This window comes from Taudactylus pleione, unplaced genomic scaffold (assembly GCF_031769625.1).
Source record: "Taudactylus pleione unplaced genomic scaffold, aTauple2 ptg000201l, whole genome shotgun sequence".
In the NCBI taxonomy this organism is placed as follows: Eukaryota; Metazoa; Chordata; class Amphibia; order Anura; family Myobatrachidae; genus Taudactylus; species Taudactylus pleione.
In genome coordinates, this window is record NW_028284603.1 from 5,153,960 (window position 1) to 5,180,742 (window position 26,783).

Below are 26,783 nucleotides of genomic sequence, written 5' to 3' on the forward strand. Positions count from 1 at the left end.
CCAACAGTAGTGATAATAAATTAAGGAAGCACGCCCAGGACAGTGCATGAATACAGAATTAATATGCTCACGTGCGCATGGTGGTTTGGGTGTACAAATTTAAAAAAAAACAAAAAAAAACACTGTACAATCTTCAGTTTGTTTCTTTTGAATAACTACTTACCATTAAAAAAAAGCACATTTTGAAATGCAAGTATAAAAATAAGATGTATTGCAAGATGCAAATTAGATAAAAAAATAAATAACTAAATATATATATATATATTATATATATATTATATATATATATATATATATATATATATATATAAAAGGCATTGATTGCCTATAGCAGTGGTTCTCAACTCCAACCTTTCAGTACACCCAACAGGTCATATGACCTGTTAGGGATACTGGAGAATCACTGGTATATATAGCACAGTTAGAATTCCCCTGCAGTCAGCAGCCATGGGCTTTTCACCATCAAAGTAAGAGAATTGGGGTAAGAGTATGGTATTAGTGGACCAGTTGCCTAAAGGTTTGCTTTATGTAGTGATTGTTTAATGAGATTACAGCGGAAGCAGCTTTGCTAATCATCCTCTTGATCAGGGGTCTTCAAACTTGGCCCTCCAGATGCTGTGGAACTACACATCCCAGCATGCACTGCACATAGTTTTAGCATGCTGTTATATCAAAAAGGTGGCAGTACATGCTGGGATGTGTAGTTCCACAGCAGCTAGAGGGCCAAGTTTGAAGACCCCTGCTCTTGACGAAACAGTGACAATCCCATCAATTAATGAAAAGCCTCACTGCTCCTATGGCTATTTTTAAATATAGACTATCAAAACATACAATAGTCAAGCATTCTTCTATCTTTATTCATTCTCCGTGATCAGAAAATAAAATGAAGGCAACTTTCTGAAGTTCATGTAACAATTTTATTAAATTAAGTGCTGACAAAGTTATACAGCCAGCTTTGATGCCGACAGAAAGCAACAGGACGCTATTTCTTTAAGTCGTTCGTCGACAATGCAGCATAAGCAGAGTCTATCGTGTGTTTACCTGCAGGAAACAAAATATATACATATTAAATAACGCAGCATTCAGGACTGAGCCCTTTCACCAATATGACTCCGTATTTATAGAGAATTAGTGCACTTTCATAGTATGTGCAGTGCTCCCCACAGAGCTCCAGTAGACTGATCAGTTCATTTATACATTTTCCTTCATATCTTGGATCCAAAATTAAAATGAAAGGCTAGACAAAATAGAGGCATACCTCTTGGGATAAAAGTATTGCATAACAGCAAGCTATTGTGTAGTGTACTGTAATCACACTAAAGAACGATACAGATATAGCAACTGGATTTGCTGAAAGACCTGAACTTATTGTGCACAATGATAGATTGTCATTTTGAAAGGACAAAAGGTATATTACTGGGGCTCCCTAATTGCCTGTCAGTATTAATGAAAAGATGATGCTGGAAAACTATTTAGCTGCTATGTAGTTCGTAACACACACACGCACACACACACACGAAAAGTCATGGCAACATTTTTAACCGCAAATGTTTTACTTGATCTCACTTACTGCTGTCAAACTGAACAATGTATAAAGCACGTTGTATAAAAATGTTACTTAAAAATGTCTGTCCTACCCATGATTAGTGCAAAGGTTCCCAAACTCAGTCCTCAAGACACCGTAACAGTCCAGGTTTTAAGGATATCCATGCTTGACCACAGGTGACTTAATTAGTATCTCAGTCAATTTGATTTAACCACCTGTGCTCAACCAAAGATCTCTAAACCAAAGTGTTGGGGTGCCTTGAGGACATGCGTTTGGGAACCTCTGGATTAGTGGAGATATACACACACACTCTAAAGGGCAGCACCTGTACTTTTTTTTGTTCAGTAACCTTTAACCTCACAATATTGTTAAATGTGTACTGATTTCAGCCATTACTTCTCAGAGCAATGGAAAATATTCAGAAATTGTACATTCAGCTCAGATTTTCCAGTGCGCAAAACCACAACTAAATATTAACCATTGTGTTGAAACAAGACCCACTCCCCGTGACTGTACTATACTTACATAAATAAAACATAGAACAGATTCCTACAAATTTTTTTTTTTTTTTTTTAGAAAACATGTTAGTATTACTGTAGTGGACACATTAGTATATTCTTATTTACGAAAGAAATTAGTTTAGTACTGACCACATCATCGATCTTGAGGATACTACGAACAGTTTCTGTAGCCAAAGTCAGACAGCTGATTGACACCAACAGAGGTTGAACAACTAGCTCCTCCAAAATGTTAGAAATCCCCCCCTGTAAATAGAGGGGCATTTAGGATGTTTCAGACAGCAATACCATTGGTCAGGTGTGCACTGGAAAGCCAAGATACAGTATAATTTACCTTCCGCACATTAATCCCAGCAGTTTTCTCGCCCTGTGCATGCCGGTTCCTCAGCTCTGTTACAGTGGATATGGGATTAAGACCAGCATTTTCAGCCAGTGTGGATGGGATAACTTCCATGGCATCTGCAAATGCTCGGATACAATAGGATTCCATGCCACTCAAAGTTCTAGCATATTCATTCAAGCGCAGGGCTAATTCAATCTCAGGGGCACCTCCTCCAGCAATTAATGCTCTATTAAATGGAAGAAAATAATGAATCCTTTTACAAGCCCAAGTTATAAACTTAAAACAAGGCTTTGGTCTTCTGTCATTGGATTAAAACAGTGCAAAAAACGCCATTAGCCATTTATATACCCTCCGGAAAACAATTTTACATCTCAATTTTTAGCATTATGTAGTAACAAAAAATAAATAAATAGATGCCACGTAAAACCTAGTGTTCTCTCTAGCTCCGGCGGCAGGCAGGGCGCCGGAGCTAGAGAGGGCAATCTTGTGTGCGCGTCCGAAAAGGGGGCGTGGTTATGAAAAGGGGGCATGTCTATAAGACGCGTCCACCTTTTCGTCATACTTGGGGGCGTGCCCGGCGCTTACGGACATGCCGGGCAGCCCCCAAGCGCTGCAGAAAGGGAGAATAGATGCCGGGCGCATCCGGCGATGACCGGATCACCGCATGTTTGTCCACCCGCGGGACACTGTGTCCCGCGGGTGAGAACGGCTCCCGCAGGCTGTTAGGGCAGGGCGCTTTTTGCCCTCCTCCTGGAGGGCAGGGTGCTTTTTGCCCTCCAGAAGGAGGGCAGGGCGCCGCGCCCCGCTAAAACAGCCTAGCGGGAACGCTAAAAACCTTCTGCAGGTCAACCCTAGTTGACATGCTTCCTCAGGAGGCTGACTATGCCCTGTACTATGACACCATGCAAGAATAAAACCCTACCTTTTCTTAACCAAGCAGCGAATTACACAAAGTGCATCATGAATGGAGCGCTCAGCCTCTTCAATCACCAATTTGTTAGAACCACGAACAACTATAGTGACAGTTTTTCCAGGATTGGCACACCCAGTTACCTACAGTAGCAAAAACAAAAAAATTTACAGTACATTAAAAGGTGAATATGAAATATAAAAAAAAAAATTAAACAATAAAAAAAAAAAAAATTACTCACTTTCACAAGTTTCCCAGAACCATTAAGACTGACTTCTTCAGCCAGCTCAGCTGATGCCAACATGTCTGGGGCAAACTGGTCAATGTGTGCAACTGGCTTGGTTCCAATTGTCTATAGAAAAGGGAAAAATAAACACTTGAAATCAGAAAGGGGTCATCCCACCCTTTTTAAATCAATTCAATCCATCTGTTCTAACGAGTAGTATAATATACATGTGGGATAGGATTAAAGCAGCAATGCTATAAAAAAAAAAATTAAGGGGTATATTCGTAAATATACCCCTTCATGTTTCTTTTTTTAATGGTATTGCTGCTTTAATGCTGTACCGCATCAGATTCTACTTATTTATGTAGCACCTTCTAGAAGATAATAACTAGAATCTGATTGGTTACTATGGGCAACATCTCCACTTCTATAAACCCGGACTTTAGTGAATATAACCCAGTAGGCTGCATGTCGTCATGAGCAGATGTCTATACACACTGACATCTTATCCCTCCTCCTCCCTTTGCAATCACATGACATGCAGTGTTTGAAAAAAAAAAAAAAAAAAAGGAGATAACCAAGCACAATACAGCGGTGATTCAAATCCATTGTGGGAACTTAGCTCCCAGGCGCTATTTAATGACTTCCTGCAACTTAGCCTAGAGGTTTCACTTTGCGGATTTCTCCTTGCACCCTCCTGAGGTGCGAGCAGCACAGTGTTAAGTAGGACTCCGGGGGTAGGCGCGTCCTGACCGCTGCATCACCCGGCATTTAGCCTGGCAGCTGCAGTTTAATGCAGCTGATCCCAGACAATATTACAGGAAGAAGTGGCCGTCGCAGGAAGTAATTGAATATTTCCCGGGAACTTTCCTGAGAGCTACATTCCTGCAAATTGTTAGCACCGGCGGCTGTCAGTGTTGGGCGCCTGACGGAGCAATTCAACTGTTGCTCCATTTGGACGTGAACAGCCGCTGGCATTTGTGCTTGCCCCCTCCTGAGAAGGCAGGCAGAAATGTGCAGAACGTCCACGGTTTGGGCGCCCTAACCCGGACTTTAGACAGGTTTAGCTACTATATGCTGATAAACCCAGGCTAATTGGGCACAACAAACGCGATAATAGGCGCCCAAAACAATTGAATTGTATGCTTTAAAAGTGCTCATCTTGCTATTTAAAGAAACAAAAATAAAGAAAAAAACCTAGGAGGTAACCACCGCCTTAAGAATGAGAAAAAATAAAACACACTAAAAGGATACAGTATTACGATAATCAAACCACTAATTGGTGATTTTTACCTTACATATGAATTCAATGTCTTCCCGCTCTATGTCCTTAATGACCATTATCTTCATTTTATTCAGGAAGTGTAAGGCAAGATCGCTAAGTGCATCCCTGATGAAAACAAAGAAATATCAGAATTGCAATATAACTAAAGCCCAATGAAAACAAAGAAATGTACAATGTGGCAATGAATGATACTGTGAGTGTGGGAAATGCATTGTTTAAAAAAAAAAAAAAAAAACCCCATCATGAAATGTCCTTTGCGTAATAGTGCCTAGACAGGGGAAAAGTAGACACTAGACCTGGAGTGTCATCCTCGTGCCCATCCAAGCTGCTGTGCGACTACATATCCCAGCATACCCTGCCAGTATTAGAATGCTCTACTAGCAAAACTGTGGCAGTGCATGCTGAGATGTGTAGTTCCCCTGCAGCTGGAGGGCCGCAAGTTTGACACCAGTTCTCTATACACAATCCCTCTGGAAGCCTTGCACAAAATTGTGATAGTCCCCAGTATACCTGCTCTCAATTAGACTTTTCGGTCCTTTGCAAACTTCACCACCCCCCAACTCCCCCAATGATGACCTGTTTCCACTGCCACTAAAACAGAGGAAAGATTTAATCTAATGTGAAATAAAAACCCTTTTGTGGCCAGATCGTAACAAAATAGTACGAGGTGCGAGAGGAGATGCCCTAAAGAAAGTGCCAATTTCACTCAATTATCTTTTAATGAGAGAATTTAATACAGCTTGAAAAACTAATCGGTGCATGTACAAGGAAAGGAAGTTAAATCATCTACAACAGAAATAAATGGAGGGTAATGCAACTGTACCGAGATTAGATTAGCAATGAGGTTCAGTAGGAAACTCCTGCACTAATATAATGGGGGTTATCTGGGAAGGAAACATTGATCGTTTTTAGTCGCACCCGGCAGAGGTGTCAGCAAAAACTATTGCGGTTTATCCTTCCATAATTATATGCAGTGGGCGGAGCTCACGTTTAATGGAATCTATTCCCAAATGTTACTAATGCCAGGCCTAAGGCAGCATCACATGGGTATTTTAGGATGCCAACATTTTCCTAACACAAAATAGCCTTCTGCAGACAACTCCAGTTCTAATTTCATAATTAACTGTTGCCCATCCAATGTTTGCCGTTTTCTAGACGTACAATGTACATGTTCTAGAACTGGGGTGGCCAAGTTTGGTCCTCAAGTACTCCTAATGGTCCATGTTTTCCAGAAATTGGAGAGAGAAAATACCAACCAATCAGCTCCTGTTATTTTTGAAACTCAGCCTGTAAAATGACAGAAGCGGATTGGTTAATACTTTCTCTCTCCAAACTTTGATAGATCTCCCCCTAAATGCAATGCCTATGAATCTTTTAAATTGTCCGTTAGTAAGGAATAAACTGGTGCACCAGATAGGAGATCTGGAAAACATGCATTGTTATGGTCCTTGAAGAAACTTGTACACTTCTGTTCTAGAACATCCACCTGACACTGTAATTTCATAGCTACTCAGATAAAGAATATAACCAGCCCTTCACAACAAGGCTTGTGAAGTTCTTATACTTTTAGCACATGACAATTTTTTTATACCTTAAAATGGACTTTTGAATGAGAAGAACATTACAGCCTGCCTTCTTAATTTGTTTCACAAGGTTGAGGATGTAGGTTCTTTCTTCTCTTAAAACTCTGTCCATCTGTGCATAATCTGACACAACTATTTGATTGTCCATCTGAAATGAGGAAAAAAACAAAACAAAAAAACAGGTGTTAGAATTCTAAAAATCTAAACTTATAATGTACATTCTGTTGAAGAAATGAAGATTACATTTACACACGACTACATAAAGTATCCAAACAAAAATTTGCCCCTGCTGTAGAAAGAGGTCTAAAATTCTATCAGTATAAAATATTACTGCCCAGTTACAATATTATGACATTTATCACGTACATATTTAAACTGGTCGCAAGTCTCACTAAGATTTCAAATCTCGATAGCTTGTCACATACCTAAAAAGTACAGCCTTTTAAACCACATGGAAATTCAAGCTACTCACATCTGTTTTTGGGGAAGATAGACAGAACTGAATCAGCCCAATCTTTGCTTTCTCTACCCGAGAAACTCCAGTGTTGGACAATTTCTGTGTCAGCACAAGGCCATCAACCAGTTCACAGTCATCAATGGTGCCCCTGGGAAACAGACAGTTTGTTACTATATGGAACTAGACCTATTAAGCAGTCTTCTAGCATTTCCATCTAGGACAGTGCACATTAGATTTATAGTCCACACATAACCTCACATTTTCTCTTTCTTCACTTTCACATCCTCCTAACCCCTAGGCCAACTTTCCTGTGACTGGATCATACAGCTCACCAAGAACAATATGTAGCACCTATCCTTGTGTATCAACACCCATTACCCGACAGATTGCGGAGCAGGGCCCTCTTACCTTTGTGTCTGTTACTACCCAGTTTTGTTCTATTAGTGTTGTTTCCAATTGTAAAGTGCAATGGAATATGCTGCTATATAAGAAACTACAGGTTGAGTCTCCCATATCCAAATATTCCGAAATACAGAATATTCTGAAATAAGGAATATTTTTGGCATGACTGAGATAATGAAACCTTTGATTTTTGATGGTTCAATGTACACACACTTTGTCTAATGCACAAATTATTAAAAATATTGTGTAAAATTACCTTCAGGCTGTGTGTATATGAAACATAACTGAATTTCATGAATGTGCACAAACTTTGCTTGAGCCACAAAAATATTGAAAATATTGTATAAAATTACCTGCAGGCTGTGTGTATAAGGTCTATAATGCAAATGGTGAAATTCACCGTGATAGACTCTGCAGCGCTCTGTTAAATGTTTAAATCTAATATTATGTAGCAGATCACTATACACATAAACCACATAAAAAAAACAAAGAAAAAGAATCATGTGTCCATAAAGTCAAAAAAAATGTTCCTTGTAATAAACAATAGTGAAAGGTATTCTTTATAATAAACAACACTACGTAGCGTCTGATGATGTTTTATGGATACTGTCCGAATGAGTGGTAACTTCTGTATACAACTTTAACGTTATCCTGGCTGGTTTTATAGTCACAAAAACAACGTGAGACTCTGTTCCTTAAAACAATTTTCTAGCAGGTGAATTGAATGATTGCAGTTCACCCAAGACAAAGATTTTAAAAGTCTCGATGTTCTCCCAAAACAAATACTTTTAATAAAACTTCAAAGACAGTCACAGTAAAAACAAAAAACAGATTCCAAAGTAGATCTTCTTTAGAAAGAGTATATCTCTTTCAAAATACACTAATGTCATTCAATGATGTTAGCTCCGTATACGACAGGACTTGGAGTAGCTTACCGGACCTGCAGGGACCCACCGAATAGCAGCGTTATGAGCTCCGTCTACGATAGTAGGGATATCCCAGAGGAAATCCTATATCACCTGATGATGTCAGATTGGTAGATCCTCTGGGCAGTAGATGATATTCAGGGCTCGGCTCTCACCCGGTACCTGTCTGCTCTCCCCACTATCTACGACGTGCTGTTCTCGGCTCTCACCCGCGGCTCATGCGCTGTGTATTACCGTCTAAACGTGTGTGTTCTAATCAGCTCCGGCATCCAGCAAACATCTGCCACCTGTCGGCTGGGTTCTCCTAATCCCGCGTAACTCCAATGGCTAATGTAATTAGAATCTCCGTCTCCAAATCAGCTTACCAACGCGTTTCTACCCTGTATGGGTCTTTTTCAAAGGCATAGCTGACTTGGACACATCCCCTTCCTTTTATATTCCCACAGATCCGGTTAGCTAATTCCTGACATCTTATACAAAAGTACATCTTACAGGGTAATAAAAGCCAAAATCATCTATCTTATTATATAAATGATGTATACATATTCAAACACTACCATAACATTAATGGCATGCCTATCTAAAATACTAAGACGAACAATAACAAATTAAAATATGTGCAAAATGCAATATAGCTTGTATATAATGAAGAAGTACTAAGTGTGCAAATCAGATGTGTATACCAGTCAACAAGGAAAAGATATATTGTCATGCAGTAAATCACCTGACCTCATCCTCTCATAATAGATCCAACACTACAATATAACCTTTACATGTACCCATAGGTGTATAAGGATTACATGAACCATTTTGTCTCAAAATCGCCATTAAGGCCTCTTGGTTGTAAAGTCCTAAGTTCATGAATCCACTTCATCTCAGCTCTAGCTAATGTGGCTTTAAGATCACCCTGTCTGAACCTTCTTTCCACTCCCTCAATAGCTTTAACGCTCACTATATTCTCAATAGAGCAGCTATGCATATTTTTAAAGTGTGCTGACATATGGTGAGTTTCCAGGCCCTTACGGACATTTCTCAAATGTTCTGATATACGAACTTTGAAGGGGCGGCTAGTTCTGCCAACATATTGTTTATTGCAACTACATTGTATAACATATACAATGTTGCTGCTGTTACAAGTCAGAAATTGGTTATACTCCAAATGGAATCGATCAGGATCATTTGTATGTCTGTTCTCCCTCCAAAACCTTGGGGTGCGTCTCATCATACCATTCCCTTCATTTTCTCTTCTATAACTACCTATCCTATTTCCAGTCAGAATTGGTGATCTCTCAAAACCTGTTTTAATCCTCTTTTCAACTTTTTTAATACAATTGTTTGGAGTATAGAACAAATAATAGATTTGATGTGTTGGATAAAGAGCATTATGAGGAAACAAACCAAAGGGTGCCTTTTTTAGGGGGGGGATACAACAGACCTTATCAAAAAAAGAGGATGGAAAAAATACAGATTTTAAAACCCAAAAAGAAAAAGAGGTAAAAGGGGAGGAGGATTGAAAAAAAAGAAAAAAATATTTGGAAAATAAATTACTTATAAAGGAAGAAAGGGTTAAGAATAAGAATAAAAATGTAGTAACTAGAGACAACATCGGTTCCAGAATATATAACCTCTGTTCACAGGTACTTACAGATGGAGAGAACAAATTATTGAGTAAGGGGTTAAAATTTGCGCCGACAAATGATATGAAATCCTTACAGGTATATATAGATACGCAGAAGTTTTTACGAAGATTAGCCCTAAAAAGGTTCTTTTATAAAGAAGATGGAGAAACGAAAGAACCATCTGTTTATAATGGTAGAGAAAAATTTAAAGATAAATCTACCTTTAACCCTGTGGGCAGTAGAGGGAATTTTGTGGAAAGATATGGGAAATTGGTCACGGAAGATTTAGAGACATCGTGTGATATTACAAAAAAGAAAAAGCAAAGATATCCCAGATGCAATATTTCAAAGGTACAGAGAGATGCGTTAAAAGCTTTAAAAGAAAAGAAGGAAATTACCATAAAAATGGCAGATAAGGGAGGAGGTGTAGTTGTTTTGGATACCACTGCATACGAGAATAAAATGTATGAATTATTAGCAGATAAGGATACATATACACTTTTAAAAAAGAACCCTATTGAAGATATTAAGAAAAAATTATATGCTCTCATTGATAAATATACTAATAATGGTGTGCTATCAGAGAAAGAAAATATTTTTCTAAAGGTTGAAAATCCTGTGTTACCGGTAATATATGGACTGCCTAAGATCCATAAAAATGTAAATGATCCCCCCTTACGTCCGATTGTAGCGGGTATCGATTCAGCTACAGCTAATTTATCGGAAGTCAGACTTCTTTTTACAGCCGATTGCCCGTAAAGGGAAGGCATATTTGAGTGATACCACTGATGCGATCAAAAAGTTGGAGGCTATAGAGTGGAAGGAAGGAGATTTGCTCATTACTGCCGATGTATCGGCATTATATATCATCATTAAACATGAGGTGGGCTTGAGTGCAGTGGAAAAAGCCCTGGATATAGAAATATTTGATGGGGATACAAAAGCGTTTATTTTGGAGGGCATAAAATTTATCCTGGTGAATAACCACTTCACATTTAAAGATGGACATTATGTCCAGCGGTCCGGAACAGCGATGGGGACGAAATTCGCCCCCAGCTTCGCGAATATCTTCATGGGCATGTGGGAAGATTCCCATGTATGGCAGAAGCTGGGGTGTGGACTCGTCGCGTACCATCGATATATACATGACATCGTGATGGTGTGGAGAGGGGGTTTGAGTACATTTAAGACTTTCCAAGAAACCATGGATGATAATAACTTTGGAGTAATACTGACGTATACCATTAGTGAGAAGCAAGTACATTTTTTGGATCTAACGGTATACATTAAGGATTCAAGAATTTGTACTAAAAATTATTTTAAACCGACTGATAGCAACTCCTTCATAGATATAGAGAGTAGCTATCATCCAAATTGGCTGAAAGGAGTTCCTAGCAGTCAATTTCGTCCCATAAAACGTAATTGTACCAATGAAGATGTATATAAAGAACAAGTACAGCCCTTAAAGGAACAATTTTTGAATAAGGGGTATAATAAAGATACTATAGAAAAGACCCTTCAAAGTATTGATACTATCAAGAGGGAAGAACTTTTAATCAAAAAGCAGGTAAAACAAGATAAAGATTTTTCTGTTTCTTTTGTTACAACTTTTAATAAAGATTACAGAAAGTTGGAAACCGTGCTAAATAAACATTGGCACATTTTAAAGGCAGATCCTATCCTGAAAAAAATACTGCCAGAAAAACCTGTAGTAATTTATAAGCGAGCACCTAACCTGAGAAATGTGCTGGTTAAAAGTGCAATGTCACCTCCTAAAAGATTAGGTACAAGAATAACGTCTAAGGGTTTTTTCAGATGTGGTTCCTGTATAGGTTGTAGAAACATCAAGAGCGAAGAAGGGAATAAGATTAGTAATTTTGTATCATGTGTTACTAAGAAGAATTACAAAATTAACCAATTTCTGACTTGTAACAGCAGCAACATTGTATATGTTATACAATGTAGTTGCAATAAACAATATGTTGGCAGAACTAGCCGCCCCTTCAAAGTTCGTATATCAGAACATTTGAGAAATGTCCGTAAGGGCCTGGAAACTCACCATATGTCAGCACACTTTAAAAATATGCATAGCTGCTCTATTGAGAATATAGTGAGCGTTAAAGCTATTGAGGGAGTGGAAAGAAGGTTCAGACAGGGTGATCTTAAAGCCACATTAGCTAGAGCTGAGATGAAGTGGATTCATGAACTTAGGACTTTACAACCAAGAGGCCTTAATGGCGATTTTGAGACAAAATGGTTCATGTAATCCTTATACACCTATGGGTACCTGTAAAGGTTATATTGTAGTGTTGGATCTATTATGAGAGGATGAGGTCAGGTGATTTACTGCATGACAATATATCTTTTCCTTGTTGACTGGTATACACATCTGATTTGCACACTTAGTACTTCTTCATTATATACAAGCTATATTGCATTTTGCACATATTTTAATTTGTCATTGTTCGTCTTAGTATTTTAGATAGGCATGCCATTAATGTTATGGTAGTGTTTGAATATGTATACATCATTTATATAATAAGATAGATGATTTTGGCTTTTATTACCCTGTAAGATGTACTTTTGTATAAGATGTCAGGAATTAGCTAACCGGATCTGTGGGAATATAAAAGGAAGGGGATGTGTCCAAGTCAGCTATGCCTTGAAAAAGACCCATACAGGGTAGAAACGCGTTGGTAAGCTGATTTGGAGACGGAGATTCTAATTACATTAGCCATTGGAGTTACGCGGGATTAGGAGAACCCAGCCGACAGGTGGCAGATGTTTGCTGGATGCCGGAGCAGTTTAGAACACACACGTTTAGACGGTAATACACAGCGCATGAGCCGCGGGTGAGAGCCGAGAACAGCACGTCGTAGATAGTGGGGAGAGCAGACAGGTACCGGGTGAGAGCCGAGCCCTGAATATCATCTACTGCCCAGAGGATCTACCAATCTGACATCATCAGGTGATATAGGATTTCCTCTGGGATATCCCTACTATCGTAGACGGAGCTCATAACGCTGCTATTCGGTGGGTCCCTGCAGGTCCGGTAAGCTACTCCAAGTCCTGTCGTATACGGAGCTAACATCATTGAATGACATTAGTGTATTTTGAAAGAGATATACTCTTTCTAAAGAAGATCTACTTTGGAATCTGTTTTTTGTTTTTACTGTGACTGTCTTTGAAGTTTTATTAAAAGTATTTGTTTTGGGAGAACATCAAGACTTTTAAAATCTTTGTCTTGGGTGAACTGCAATCATTCAATTCACCTGCTAGAAAATTGTTTTAAGGAACAGAGTCTCACGTTGTTTTTGTGACTATAAAACCAGCCAGGATAACGTTAAAGTTGTATACAGAAGTTACCACTCATTCGGACAGTATCCATAAAACATCATCAGACGCTACGTAGTGTTGTTTATTATAAAGAATACCTTTCACTATTGTTTATTACAAGGAACATTTTTTTGACTTTATGGTCACGTGATTCTTTTTCTTTGTTTTTTTTATGTGGTTTATGTGTATAGTGATCTGCTACATAATATTAGATTTAAACATTTAACACAGCGCTGCAGAGTCTATCACGGTGAATTTCACCATTTGCATTATAGTTATTATTCACACCCAGCTGACGGGTGTTAGTGCTAGATGCAGCAGCAGTGTGAAGCGCTCTATTGATTATTCTTTGTACATTTTCCATTGTGTGTATATAACACATAAATGCATTCTGTGTGTATATTGGGGTCCCATTCCAAAGATATTTCATTATGATATGAAAATATTCCAAAATACGGAATATTCCGTTATCCAAAATACCCCTGGTCCCAAGCATTTTGGATATGGGAGACTCAACCTGTATATTATTAAGTTTGAAATGTTTTGTTTAATAGTTAAGTATAAGCTTCACATGAGCATACAGATGTGTCCTCACTTGTCTTTGCTGCAATCGTGTCAGAAAGTCCCCCCTGGCGTGCTGATCACGAGATTCTACTAGTATTGGGCGTCTTTTTATTGCCAAAACTGTGTCACAATGTGATGGAGACTGTGCTGAATCATTTGCTATGTGACACTTGCATATCTGTGTGTGACCGAGTCCCTCAATCAGAATGCGAAATGCTATGATGCAGTGGCCACAGCCTTTTCCCATGCCAAGTTCCGTGTACAGTCTCAGTCGCACACAGATATAAGTGTCACATATCAAATTAACCAGCGCAGTCTCCTGGTGCATCCCAGGTCCATCGCATCTCAGACACATTTTTGGCAAAAATAAGATGCCCGACGCTAGTAAAGCTGCACGGGACGCGATTGCTCACTCATGTCAGGCATATCGCACTGCGTGGTGTATTGAGGCTAGATGACCAAGGACACATCTGTATATTAAATCAGAATACTGGAAATAAAACAAGCTCAGGAAGACAGCAAGACGTGGCTGGTTATACAATAAATAAATGCTACAAATTTAAAAGAAAAGCCAAGTGAGTGGCGAGAAAAGGAATCACTAAAGCTGTTGCTATTATTCAAAGAGGGATTACCTATGTCAATATGTACATTTACTTTAATAAGACATTTCTTACCCAAGTTTTTTGACAATTTTAATATCCCGAAGATCAACGCCGCTGGCAGTCAATGGATCAATTACTTTCATTACTGCATCTACACTCATTGGTGCAAGCAAACTGGAATACTGAGACACCACCTGAAGAAACACAGAATGTGTAATGTTACTTGTCATGTAATCAGTTACTAGAGTCAGTTGTAAGCTGGCCATAGAAACGACAGCACGATTACGACATTGTAATCGTACTGTCGTTTGTATGTCTAGTGATGTGCCTACACTGAACGTTCACTCGTTCAGTCCAGGCACATCCATCATCCCCATACATGCTGAACCTGACGGGATCGTCAGGTTGACCAGAATGTACGGGCGATGATAGATGGCAAAAACGACCAGCGGGCACGTGCATCACTGGTCGTTTTTGTCATTTACATGCCAGATTAGCGGCCGCTTGCACGAGAACGACATAGTTATCGTGCAATCGCCTGTCAAAATCGCCTAGTGAATAACCGGAATTAGAATAAAAAACAAACAGAACAATTGTCACAGCAACACTCCAAATTGTACCATATCCAAACACTACAAGTTGTTGCCTCAGTGTTTAAACTGAAATTATAAAACATTCAAAACAATATTGTGGGTCTATAGAAGACCAACAGAGCAAAGGTATATTAACTCAATGAAGAGAACACCCCCCACTTATCGCTTTTATGTCTGGCATGTTGCTGCAGATAGGATTTTATTTGTTCTTCTAAAAAAATGCCACTTAAGTTCTGTAGCTGCAGCTGCAATAATTAGCAGCATGTTACTGATGGGGAGTCAATTTGCACTTTGGCAAAGCCATGTTGCACTGCAGTAGGAGGGGGCCTGCAGAATCAAAATGTGCAGATTAAAGACAGTATTTTCTCTGTATGCATGGGGTTGAATATTTGCACCCCTTGCATTGCAATATAATTGGTCTATGCGCAGAGTTGCTCCATTTAAAAAAATGTAAATTCTGCTTTGTTGAACAGCCCTACTACAAGCTAGATACACGTCACCGGGTGACACATGAATGGGCATATTAACTTAACTCTTTAAAACTACAATTAAACTTATAGTTAAAATGACATTTTTATGTGGTAGAGCCTTTAGTACACTCCCATAAAAAAATTATATACATACACACACAAAGTAAATATGGGGCTGAACATGTACCATGGACAGTGGGGTAAGATAATTGTCTAGCATATGTGCATTCAGCAAAAGCCTGGGTAAGGGCACCCAAGCTACAGACACCTCTATATATTACAGATTATAATATATACCTTTGAGCTTAGCGATGTTGTTGCACTGTTTAAAAGTGTTTCTCGGTCACTTAGCTCCACAGGCTGAGCCATATTGCTCAGAACTTCTATTCCTCTATCTGCAGCAAGCTGGAATGACTCGGAAATGGTAGTGGGGTGTATACCTATAACAGGGGGAGAGTGACAGTATTATAAACAAATTCCTAAACCACTTAGGGGCAGATAAACCCTATGGCTAAAGATCTGCCCTGAGCCAATTAGTGTTGTTACCCTGCATGGTAAGCCCAAAATGGTGCTCTTAACGCAGATTTGTTTTTTCTCTCACAGCGTCAGGAGCTGCAAGGAAATATCTTTGTTAAAAATGCACCCCCCGGGACTAACCAGGCGGGGTAACACAGATTTCAGCCACTTAACCCAGAATCTATGGGTTATTGTGCATTAGTGCGGATTTACCGTGCTGGAAACTTACCCAACAATGAAATAGCTCCAGGGCGTTAAATTCGTAACTTCAACCGCACGGCTAATTGATTCTGACCCTTAATGTACTTACACAATTACAGATCATGTAACATTCTAAAGTGCTTTACAAAAAAATACTTTTCCTATCGTCTATGGCTGAAATTGGTGCGATTTAAGTGGGATTGGTAATTTTACCTTTCTGCAACAGCCTAGAACAAGCATCTAGGAGTGCTCCGGCAATAACCACAACGGATGTTGTGCCATCTCCAGCTTCAATATCTTGGGCCTTGGACAATTCAACCAACTGCAAACATAAGACAAATCAAAATAATTTATTTTGTAAAGCAATTATGTTGTCTGGCAGAAACCATAGATGGAATGGTTTTATATCCTAAGTGCAGAGGCTCCCAAAAGTGGTCCTAAAGGCACCAGAAACAGATCAGGTTTTACAGCTAGCCATGGTTGAGCACAGGTGATTTACGAAATTGACTGAGGCAGTAATTAAGTCACTTGTGGTCAAGCATGGATATCTTTAAAACCTGGACTGTAAGGGTGCCTTGAGGACTGAGTTTGGGAACCTCTGTCTTAGTGCATCATTTCTGGAGATTTTCATCCACGTGAGAGAACACTCATACCTGGCAACTAAGGGCAGGACATATGTACGCTAATGTCATCACAGCTGTGATCCCGTACGCAGTTGATGTGTGAAAATATGCCAATACAGACGTCGCCTGGAAACGTATGGAGATGTCCACCGGCGGCTTCACAGATCCAAGCAAGTGCGTACAAACTCGCAGCGGTGGTCACAGATCCCTCTATAACCGATCATCCGAGTAATCCTATGGCCACGCAGAATGGGCGTGAGAACCGATACACTGGCACCATATTTTCTGCATACTGGATCACAGATGTAGGAAGGTACACACCACGCCCGCGTTTTTACCACCACTCCCTATTACCTCCTTACAAAACAGCATCTGTCTGTCAATCACTTGCAAATAAATCCTCACTACAAGCGTAGTCACATTTGATCGCAATTCAATTGCTGCAAGTTGCGCATTGCAGCTAAGAAAATACGCAGCCTGACGATAATCTCAACTGTGCAAATATCTGCATTGCATACGTATTTGAATCAGGCCCTAAATACAGCAAATTATTTATATGGTGAAGAAAGGCAAAGCCCCAAAAGTAGGGAGGCAGATGTAATGGAGTCATAGATGTTCCATGTGTCTCTTTGCCTGATGCATACATCATGTTCACAGAAGCCACAAAGAGAGAGCTTACAATGGAAACTACTGTGAAGACATGGGTGGAGAGTTACAAAGCAAATCATGTAAAGTGCTGAGCGTAGGACCAGAATTCAATTTTGCCACAGATATAAGCAGCCACAACAGAGGAGATGCAGCCTATGGCACTCAGCCCCAGCTGCCTTTTACCCTCATTTGTCCAATATCCCAGCACAGTACATCTGTGCTTGTCTCCTTGTTTTCGAGAATTATTGGATTGCACTGGTCACAACTGGCAGCCACCCCAAAAGTTAGAAGTTAATGTATACCAATGTAAAGACAAACATTCAATTGCCTATGGCTATGTTCATACAGTCACCCGACGGCTGCAAATTAGAGCTTATTTTACACGACCGTTTGCCTCAATCAACCTACACTTAACATGTGTTACCAGAGTTATCCGATTTGCAACTCACAGACTTCATATAAACGTGTAGAACATAGCAACCATACAAGAGTAACAATCTGCTCTGTAAACAGAAATGAAACACTGCGGGTTAACAGACTAACTACAGACCACAGATGTTTTAGAGACAACTCACCATCTTAGCTGCTGGGTGCAGGACTTGCATTTGCTTCAGAATCGTTGCTCCATCGTTTGTGATCGTTACGTCCCCTTTACCATCTTGAATCTTAAGCATAGAGAGACAAACAAAACAATGAAACAAAGGTGACCTCTAAGAGGGTTTATACAAGGATATAAGGGCGATATTATCTTACCATTTTGTCCATTCCCTTTGGTCCAAGGCTAGTTCTGACAGCATCAGCAACAGCTAAAACAGACAATTCAGAAAAGAACTTTACATAGATTTCAGAATTTACACACGTACTTTGTCAGGTATCCTGTGTGGAAAGTGCAAGCAACACAAAGGAAGTGATCAATTCTCAAGTTTATAATTAATAAAATGTTTTGCCATTTACAACTATCTTCCCCTTCTGTGTCACGCCTGTCTGCCCCTCCCCTTCTGTGTCACGCCTGTCTGCCCCTCCCCTTCTGTGTCACGCCTGTCTGCCCCTCCCCTTCTGTGTCACGCCTGTCTGCCCCTCCCCTTCTGTGTCACGCCTGTCTGCCCCTCCCCTTCTGTGTCACGCCTGTCTGCCCCTCCCCTTCTGTGTCACGCCTGTCTGCCCCTCCCCTTCTGTGTCACGCCTGTCTGCCCCTCCCCTTCTGTGTCACGCCTGTCTGCCCCTCTCTCCCCTTAGAATGTAAGCTCTCATGAGCAGGGACCTCTTCCCTCATGTGCTTCTCTTTACATTTTCTTCTACTCTCTACTCCCCATTAGGGCACCTAACACGGGACTGCCAACTCCCGGCAGCGTATTGAGAGTGCTTTAATCACTATTTCAGCAATGTATATAAGTTGTGTCCTTGTCCTGCACTGTAATGTACTGTAAGTTACTTGTTTCTTGTTCACCTATTAGTTCTATGTACGGCGCTGCGGAACACTTGTGGCGCCATATAAATAAAGGATAATAATAATATTGCTGTCAAATCAATTGTAATATTAGCAAAAGCATGCAAATGTGTATGAGACGACTGGTTCCACTGACCCCATGCCCACTCGCACCATCTGGACCATTTGCAACAGCCTCATTTACTTTCATTCACTACAAGTGAATGCATTCTGGTCAATTAAGAAAACAGTCAAAAAAAAAAAAAAGGAATCTTCTTCACACACATTATTATCCATGCAAATGTACCTGTATCCCAAAGCAGAGAACTGGACTGTGTTTAAAACAATGGCAGGTAAAGCCGTACAAGATACTGACACAAAGTGAGCACAAAATCCATTGGCTAAAATTTCTGAATTAACGCCAAAGTTGGTTTAATACTTTTTGTACAAGGCCCACGCATGTTCCCCACTTTGCAGCATTGCAAAAAAGGACACGGTCACCCTAGCATTAAGGAAGTACTGCAGTCAGATGTAACATGGGGAAACACCAAACTCACCCAAAGTAGCAGAACAGGACACTGTGTATTCCACAACTACAGCAGAAGACAGCAATGTTTTGAATATCTCACTGTCCTTGTGACACTGATCAGATAGTGCTACACAGAATCCCCAACACAGACAAGTCAGTAGGCGCGCTGACTTTTACCTATGCATACGCATTTTATTTTGTGTATGAGTAAAGTCAATGGCATGGGTCATTCAGACTGCAGTCTTCAGGCCACTCCTATGGAACAATAAAAAAAATATATACCTGAGGATTTACTACTGTAAGGTAACAACGTATGTGTACTCAGGGGCAGAACTATGGGAGACAATGGAGGCGTCTGCCGCCGGACTCCAGCTCTGAAGGGGGCACCTCCTACATTGTCCACAACACATTCACCCCACTTAGGGCTGTAACTATGTACCCGCAGTGTACAGTCACGGCTGCCCAATATATGGCACCCCTTCCCGGCACCTGAGAAGCCACCATACACTATTGGTGAGCTCTGTCAGACCATCAGCTGCTGCCTTCGTCTATCTATAGTAGGGCTTGACAAATTTTTCTAAAATCTAGGAGCCAGGATGAAAGTGTAGGAACCAGATCACTGCCCACCCCAAAAAATTACAGGAGTGATTTAGGAGCACAGCTTTGTGTGTTATGCAACTGTTATACACACTTTACTAGCCCACAAAATGGTCACCGTTGAATGGATACAGTAACATGGAGGCCCCCTCACTGCTCCCCTGCTCCACCCACCAGTAATAACAGACCACATTTCATATAAAACAAATGTGCCAGAAAGTACAACAGAACCCCCCTCCCCTAGTGGTCACACCACTATCCCTCTGAAGCCGCTCCGCAATCCCTGGTCACATATAGACCCTACTACTGGGGAGCTCTATGCAGCCGGAGATGTGGGACAGTAGACAGCCGGGACATACAGGAGGATCAGTGTAGACTGGGACAGACAGCAGGGATCAGAGCAGGCCAGGATGGAGAGGAGTCGTCAGAGCAGGCTGGGACAGACAGGAGGAGTCAGCGCAGACTGGGACGGACACAGGCACAGCAGTCACCGCAGACAACACTCAGCACGTGCACTCCTGTGCATGAAATGAACGCCGCAATACTATAGGCACTAATCTCCGCCAGAGCTGAGGATCTGCTTCCTCCCTCACTGCAAAATCTGGTAGCCATGGCGACCTGGGCCCTGGGATTTGTCAAGCCCTGATCTATAGCCTGTTTGAATGCGAATTGCTACGTTAGTGTCAGCGGCTGTGACGGAGGGTCTGGGAAACTTACTTACGCCACTGTGTGCACACACAGACGCACTACAGAGGGGGCATCATCCAGTCATTGCTGTGCCCATCACTCTGTACCTGGGGGCATATCCCTGTGACAGGGTCATGCTGGGGCCGCCCCTTCCTTTTGTCAACTCCAAATTGGGGCAAAGCCTATACGTCTGACTGAGTGCCCTATGTACGTGCCGTTGGTACTCCCCGCTATCCCAGGGCACACATACACCGGGGAGGCAATGACATGGCATCGGGCACAAAGCAGCACCTCATGTCCATCCCCTACAGGTCACATGCGGCTGCTGCATTAGGTCTCAGGCGGGGTACGGTCTCACCTTTGCCCGCTGAGATGTTGCTGAAGCGGATCTGAGCCGGCTTGTCCCGGTCCTGGTAGGCGCCCTTCTTCGGAGCCGCCATGAGTTTGGGAGCGGAGATATTGGTCATGCTGGCGCTGGGACGATGCGCGGGGAGGGAGGACGGTGGAGTCTGCGGGCCAGGGAGGGTCACCGGGCGCAGGATGGAGGCGGATAGTGCGAGACTCGGGCACCAGCAGCACCTGAACCTTCTAGAAAAGATTAGAAAAGCCGGTTGGAGGCGCAGCCTGGACGTCGGGAGTCTCTGCAGCGTGATGACGTCGCATGGCGCCCTCCTGCGCGCCCCGAATCACTTCCTGTACAGGTCTGCCCTCCCTTACTGCTGGCAGAAAAAAAAACTAACTGGGGCGCCTGGCGTGCTGGGTCCTGTAGCGCACATCACACATAGGTAGTTCTACATCTGCAGGCTATAACAATATCAGGCTTGGCCAACGTGTGGCTCTTCAGTTGTTGTGAAACTACACATCCCAGCATGCCCTGCCAGAATGTTAGCATTCCCTAATAGCAAAACTGTGGCAATGCATGCTGGGATGTGTAGTTTCACAACAGCTGGAGAGCCACAGGGGTGCAACGTTTCGTGCAGCCTTCAGACAGTCCCCCAAAGGTAATCTGTGTCAAAACATTTTGTAAAAAAACCTTAAAGGACACCCCATAAATTCACTTTGAAAAAGGGGGCATAAAAAAAATGTTGGGGTACAAACTTAAAAACTAGCGAACGTGACTCTGGGGGGGTCCCCAAGTATGCCACAGGTGTTTTTTTTATTGCAGGTGTTTGCGGCAGGTGGATTTTTCACGATTTTTTAAACTTTAAATGTGCTGACCCCCATTTTCAAGTACCCCAAATTTGCTGGGCTAAGTTATTTTCTGGAAAAAATACTCCTAAATACTATTCTGCATCAGGTATAGAAAAACGCTATTTAGCAGCTATTGAGCCCATTTAAAAACACCAAATACCTTCAGCAAGCCAAATCGGGGGGTACCATAGTGAGTGAACCCCCATGTCTGGGTGGTGGTGACAGGATGATTTCCCCAAAAATGACAGTACTTTCCGCTAGTTACAGTATCGCCGGGTGCCGTTTACGCGTACTTTGAAACTGAATAAGGGGTAAAGTGTGCACGCACGCGATACTTTAACGCCTACAAAACAGCCGAAGTCGGCGTTAGGTCCGGGCCGCGTTTAAGTTAACGCGGCTCGGCTCAAGTTGAATACGCCTCTAAATCTGTTCGTGAAATCAGAGTATTCATCTAGTTTGGGAGGTGCGGTGACACTATTAATTATACATACAGTTCCTGTCATAACAATAGTCCCTGCACTAATAAGATGTTGTCAATTATGGCTCCATTTAGCAAGCGTAATACACCAGCAACAACCAGCTGTACAGAATTAGGGGACTGTCCCAAATGCCGGAACTGCTGACAGTGGGCCTGATTCATTACGGATCGCAACTGTGATTGCCATAGCGATTACGCACGTAGTCTCACTGCGATAGTATGCTAATCCATTGCGATCGCTATGCCGTCTCAGCACAACATAAGGATGCCCACTTTACCTTACACACCTCCGTAATCCTTAGCAAGACTGTGAAACCATCGGTAATATCGAGTACCATCGCAGCCTCACGCACACTTGCACAAGCTCTGACCTTACTCAGGAATTGCTAGCCTCGTTGTGCGCTGTGAGTACTCAGGCTGCATATGGCATCGCAGTGGCTAATTTATGCATGCCTATGCAACGGCGTTCAAACGCAGTGGCACGCCTGCATTTTGCCAACCACGCTCCCATCACCTCCTACAAACAGAACTTCCTGTCAATCACTCTGCGATGGATCTATACGTAGTCACAGCGCTCGCAGTCCCGATCGCAGTGGCTGGTTTGCGCAGGACGCAACAATCAGCCAATTGAGTGCGTAATCGCAGTTTCGATCGCTAATGAATTAGGCCAAGTGTCAGAGATGTTGTACTGACCACAGTAGTTTTTGGGAAGGGAAATTGGGTTTGGGGGGTCTAACTTTTCTAAAGTGTCACACACATCCTTAAGGGGATTTCACATACCCCTAACATGATATGACTATGCCCCCTTTACACAAACTGTCCTTACAGATACACTTATAATATTGGACAGTATGCAAAAGTAGCAGAGTAGGTTAAACATTTATTTCAGATATAGCCTGACGCATATTAAGTAGATACACTGTGACCCTGCTTAATGCTATCTAGCATAGCACTGATCTATTGTAGAGATGTGCAATTCGGTTTTACTCGGATGTGTTCGGATCTGAAAAACGACATCATATTGGCTATTCGGCTGTCACGTGTTTTGGATAGCCAATAAGAGAAATCCGAACTAATCCGAACTTGCGATAATTTGTCGATAAGAACCAAATAAAACTGGACCCGCACATCTCTAATTTGCTGCAATGTACATGAGCATCCGCAATTGAATAATCCAGTGAGAATGCTTCCCATTTCATTGCATGATTCAATCATGGCCCCCAGGAACATATTGCATATGCATATTATGGTTACTTAGCAATGTGCTGAAATCATCAAGACTGGACAGATTTTAAAAATTGTACTATTTGTTTACAGTTCACACTTAGAAAGAGTCAAAACATTTATAGCTAATTATGGTTTCCAGATTATCACCCTATTAGGAAGGACCCCTGATGAAATCACCTGTATGTCAAATATAAGTAAGGCTGCGTATCCACTTGCCAATATAAATGAGCGATTGAACGATAACGATATCGTTAATTGCTCATTAATCGTGCATAAATCAGGCATTAAAATGTCGAAAACGATCAGCGAAGCGTGCTTCTGCTGGTCGTTTTCTACATCAATCATCGCCTGAACATGCCGATCAATCTGCCGATAACGACAGATTGGGCATGTTCGGGGATGAGGGAGGGTGCCTGCACTGAACAATATATCATTTAGTGTAGGCACTAGAGTGGATGAGGAACGACTGTACGATTACGATGTTGTAATTGTACTGTCGTTACCCCATCGGCAAGTGGATACGCACCATAAGTGTAAGAGACATTTAAAACAAGTGGAGGACAGATTTAGGCCTTGATTCAGAGCCGGACGCTCTGACCAGTGCGCTCGCTCTGAATCAGGGCCCTCCTCCATTAAAATGGAGCGTCCTCCTGGACGCTCGTATAGCTGTGGGTCACCACCCACAGCATATACGAGCGTCCAACAAGATGGTCGCGATGGTCTTGACCATCGCGACCATCGGACTTGCGAGTGAAACCCTGTGGTCGGGTTTCTCAACCACAAGCCCAGGAGTGATTTTGGCTCTATCAGAGCCAAAAGCACTCCCACTGACATCACTAGTGATGTCAGTGGGGCCGGCTTCAGACGGTTGGCGTTCCCATGGGAACGCCTCCGTCTGGCAGGCACGCCCCCCAAAGGGGGCGTGCTGTCAATCAACATCGAAAGCACGCCCCCTTTGGTGCGAGACCCAGAGCGATGGAAAGTCCTTCACTCGCCGGGTCTCGCGCATGCGCACGACGGAGCTCCATCGTGCGCATGCGCAGTGGGGAACATCGACACACCTGCGAGCATACTGCCACTCGCGAGTGGGTCTGAATTACCCCCTTAAGCAGAATATTGTGACATAAATACCCAAAACTAAGGTTTATTTCTTATATAAATGGAAAGAATAATTATCGTATTAAAGTACATGAGGTACATTTAGTTAAAAAAAGTGAGTTAATGAAAAGTTTAAGGGAAAATCCAAATCTGGGAATTTGCAAAGAATAGTGGACTTCATTCAGAGTCGGTCGTAAGCGGCCGCTCGGTCGTACGCATCCGATGTTTCCAAACCACGCATGGCACGGTTAGTTGTGCGCATGTGTGTACGAGGCTTTGCGATCCAAAATGCTGTAGATCGTACGGCTTACGAGCAGGAAGTGGCTTCCGAGAGTTGATTGACATGAAAGGCCGTTTGTGAGTGTTGACGGGGGTGGTGGTCTGAAAACGCAGGCGTTTTGAGGGCGTTTTAGGGGTGTACATACATTACCTGCTACGACCGACATAGAAGGCCGGATGTAGTAAAACGTCACTCTGTGAGCAGGTTCGAGGCCTGGCTGATCGTACAGCTTAAGGTAGGGTAGGAGCTCCCGCAAGCCACACAGTACAATCGATAGCATCAAATGTAACTGATGTTAGGATTGATGTTTCTATTTTGAGCCACACAATGCAAGCAGCTAATAATCGATTGTTGAAGCTAATAACACTGCTAATTGGCTTGTAATTGATTCAGCTGCGTTAGCATTAGCGAATAATAAGAATAAATAAATTTCATGGGGATGGCTTTTTCTATGCGTTTTTTTAAAATTTTTGTGGGCATCAACACAACACAAGCGGCCGCAACCATCAGAAGAAAATTAACATACAGCGACTGACAACGATTGACTCGATCGCTAGCTGCTATCACTCGTTAGCTAGAGGAGGTGCATTGTTCATGTATGGGTGTCACTTTGGTTGCGACCGACCGGCCGTGCGATTGCTTCCTTTTTTAGTTTCTCAGTCGTTAGGCGTATGACCGAGCGTCCGCTTACGACCGACTCTGAATGAGGTCCAGAGTCTGGTTCTCAAAGTAATGGCGTTACATGGATGGATGATGCTTCAAAGTGGGTGTCTCCATTTGCCCCTCCTGCTAATCCTCAAGAAAGGTGTATCTAGAGCTGTGTACCCTTGCTATAGTCTGTTGGGAGCTGCAGCTTTTGAAGGTAAAGCTGTGGTCTTTGGTATGACAGCAACTGGCTGGCTAATTTTAGCCTGGAGGGTGAACTCACAGCACTATCCCAAGGAGCATAAACAGCGCCTGATCTCTATGACCATGTGTATTATGTGGATTAGCTGTATACTATTGTAACCTATTGTTCGCCAGCCATTTTCCAATTACAAGTTCCAGCTTGGCAGAACATGCTGTGTTTTGTAGTTCCTTTAACACAAAATTACAGCAAAAAGATCAAGCTGTAGCGAAACACGTGTTGGAGCATTTCACAGACTTTATAGTTTAACTGCATACCACACAAGGTTTAATATCTATGGGAATCATAACCAGATCAGCAATAACACTGTAGTCAAAACGTTGTGTATTTTCTCGCACAAGATAAAAGAAGTATAATTAGAATAATTGAGATATGTATAAGAACCAGCAATATATTGATAGCAGGTTAAATGATATCTGATATCCTGCTTCTACAAAAAATGGCTGGAGGTGCCCCAGGAATACAAGTACTGAAATATAAGTAATTGGCCTCAGCCAATATACAGCTAGAGATTCCTGTGTGGGGCACTCTTTTAAGTTAGAAATATTTTTGTATTTAATTAAATCAATTAAAACTTAACTTTTAATATAATTTCCCTCTTTAAAATATTGGGGTACAAGAATTCTGTATCAAAGATATATTGACAGAATCACCCCTTAATATATATAGTAATTACAGACATCTCTTCTACGATCATCAGAATAGATGGCAAAATTAGTGCTTCAGTGGTGAGATTATTCAGATAAATGCTCCTGCAGGTTTGGTATGAAAAATCTTTGGTCCGATCCTTGAAGACCTCAGACAGCAGAAGGGTCCGAGACGCTGGTATCGTACTTTCTACACTTTCCTTATCTATAAGCCTGAGTCTTATCAGACAGCATATACTTACAGATCGATGTTATGAATGAATTCTAAATTTTATCTATTGTTATGGCGATATGTCACATGATATTTAAGAGTTGGTCAATGGAACAATGTGGATACGCACGCCAACG

At 41.7% G+C, this 26,783-nt stretch overlaps 1 protein-coding gene across 1 annotated transcript; it reads right to left on the bottom strand.

Moving 5' to 3' along the window:
- Positions 1–894: 894 nt before the first annotated feature.
- CCT4 (chaperonin containing TCP1 subunit 4) lies at positions 895–21,294 on the bottom strand. Its single transcript, XM_088477204.1, has 14 exons — positions 20,966–21,294; positions 18,122–18,174; positions 17,944–18,033; positions 16,311–16,419; positions 15,678–15,820; positions 14,390–14,511; positions 6,884–7,016; positions 6,420–6,559; positions 4,837–4,933; positions 3,559–3,669; positions 3,330–3,460; positions 2,399–2,633; positions 2,197–2,310; positions 895–1,041 (listed from the first exon to the last, which is right to left on the bottom strand). The coding sequence occupies exons 1-14, from the start codon at positions 21,072–21,074 to the stop codon at positions 1,027–1,029; spliced, it is 1,602 nt and encodes a 533-aa protein (XP_088333330.1). The 5' UTR covers positions 21,075–21,294; the 3' UTR covers positions 895–1,026.
- Positions 21,295–26,783: the final 5,489 nt, after the last annotated feature.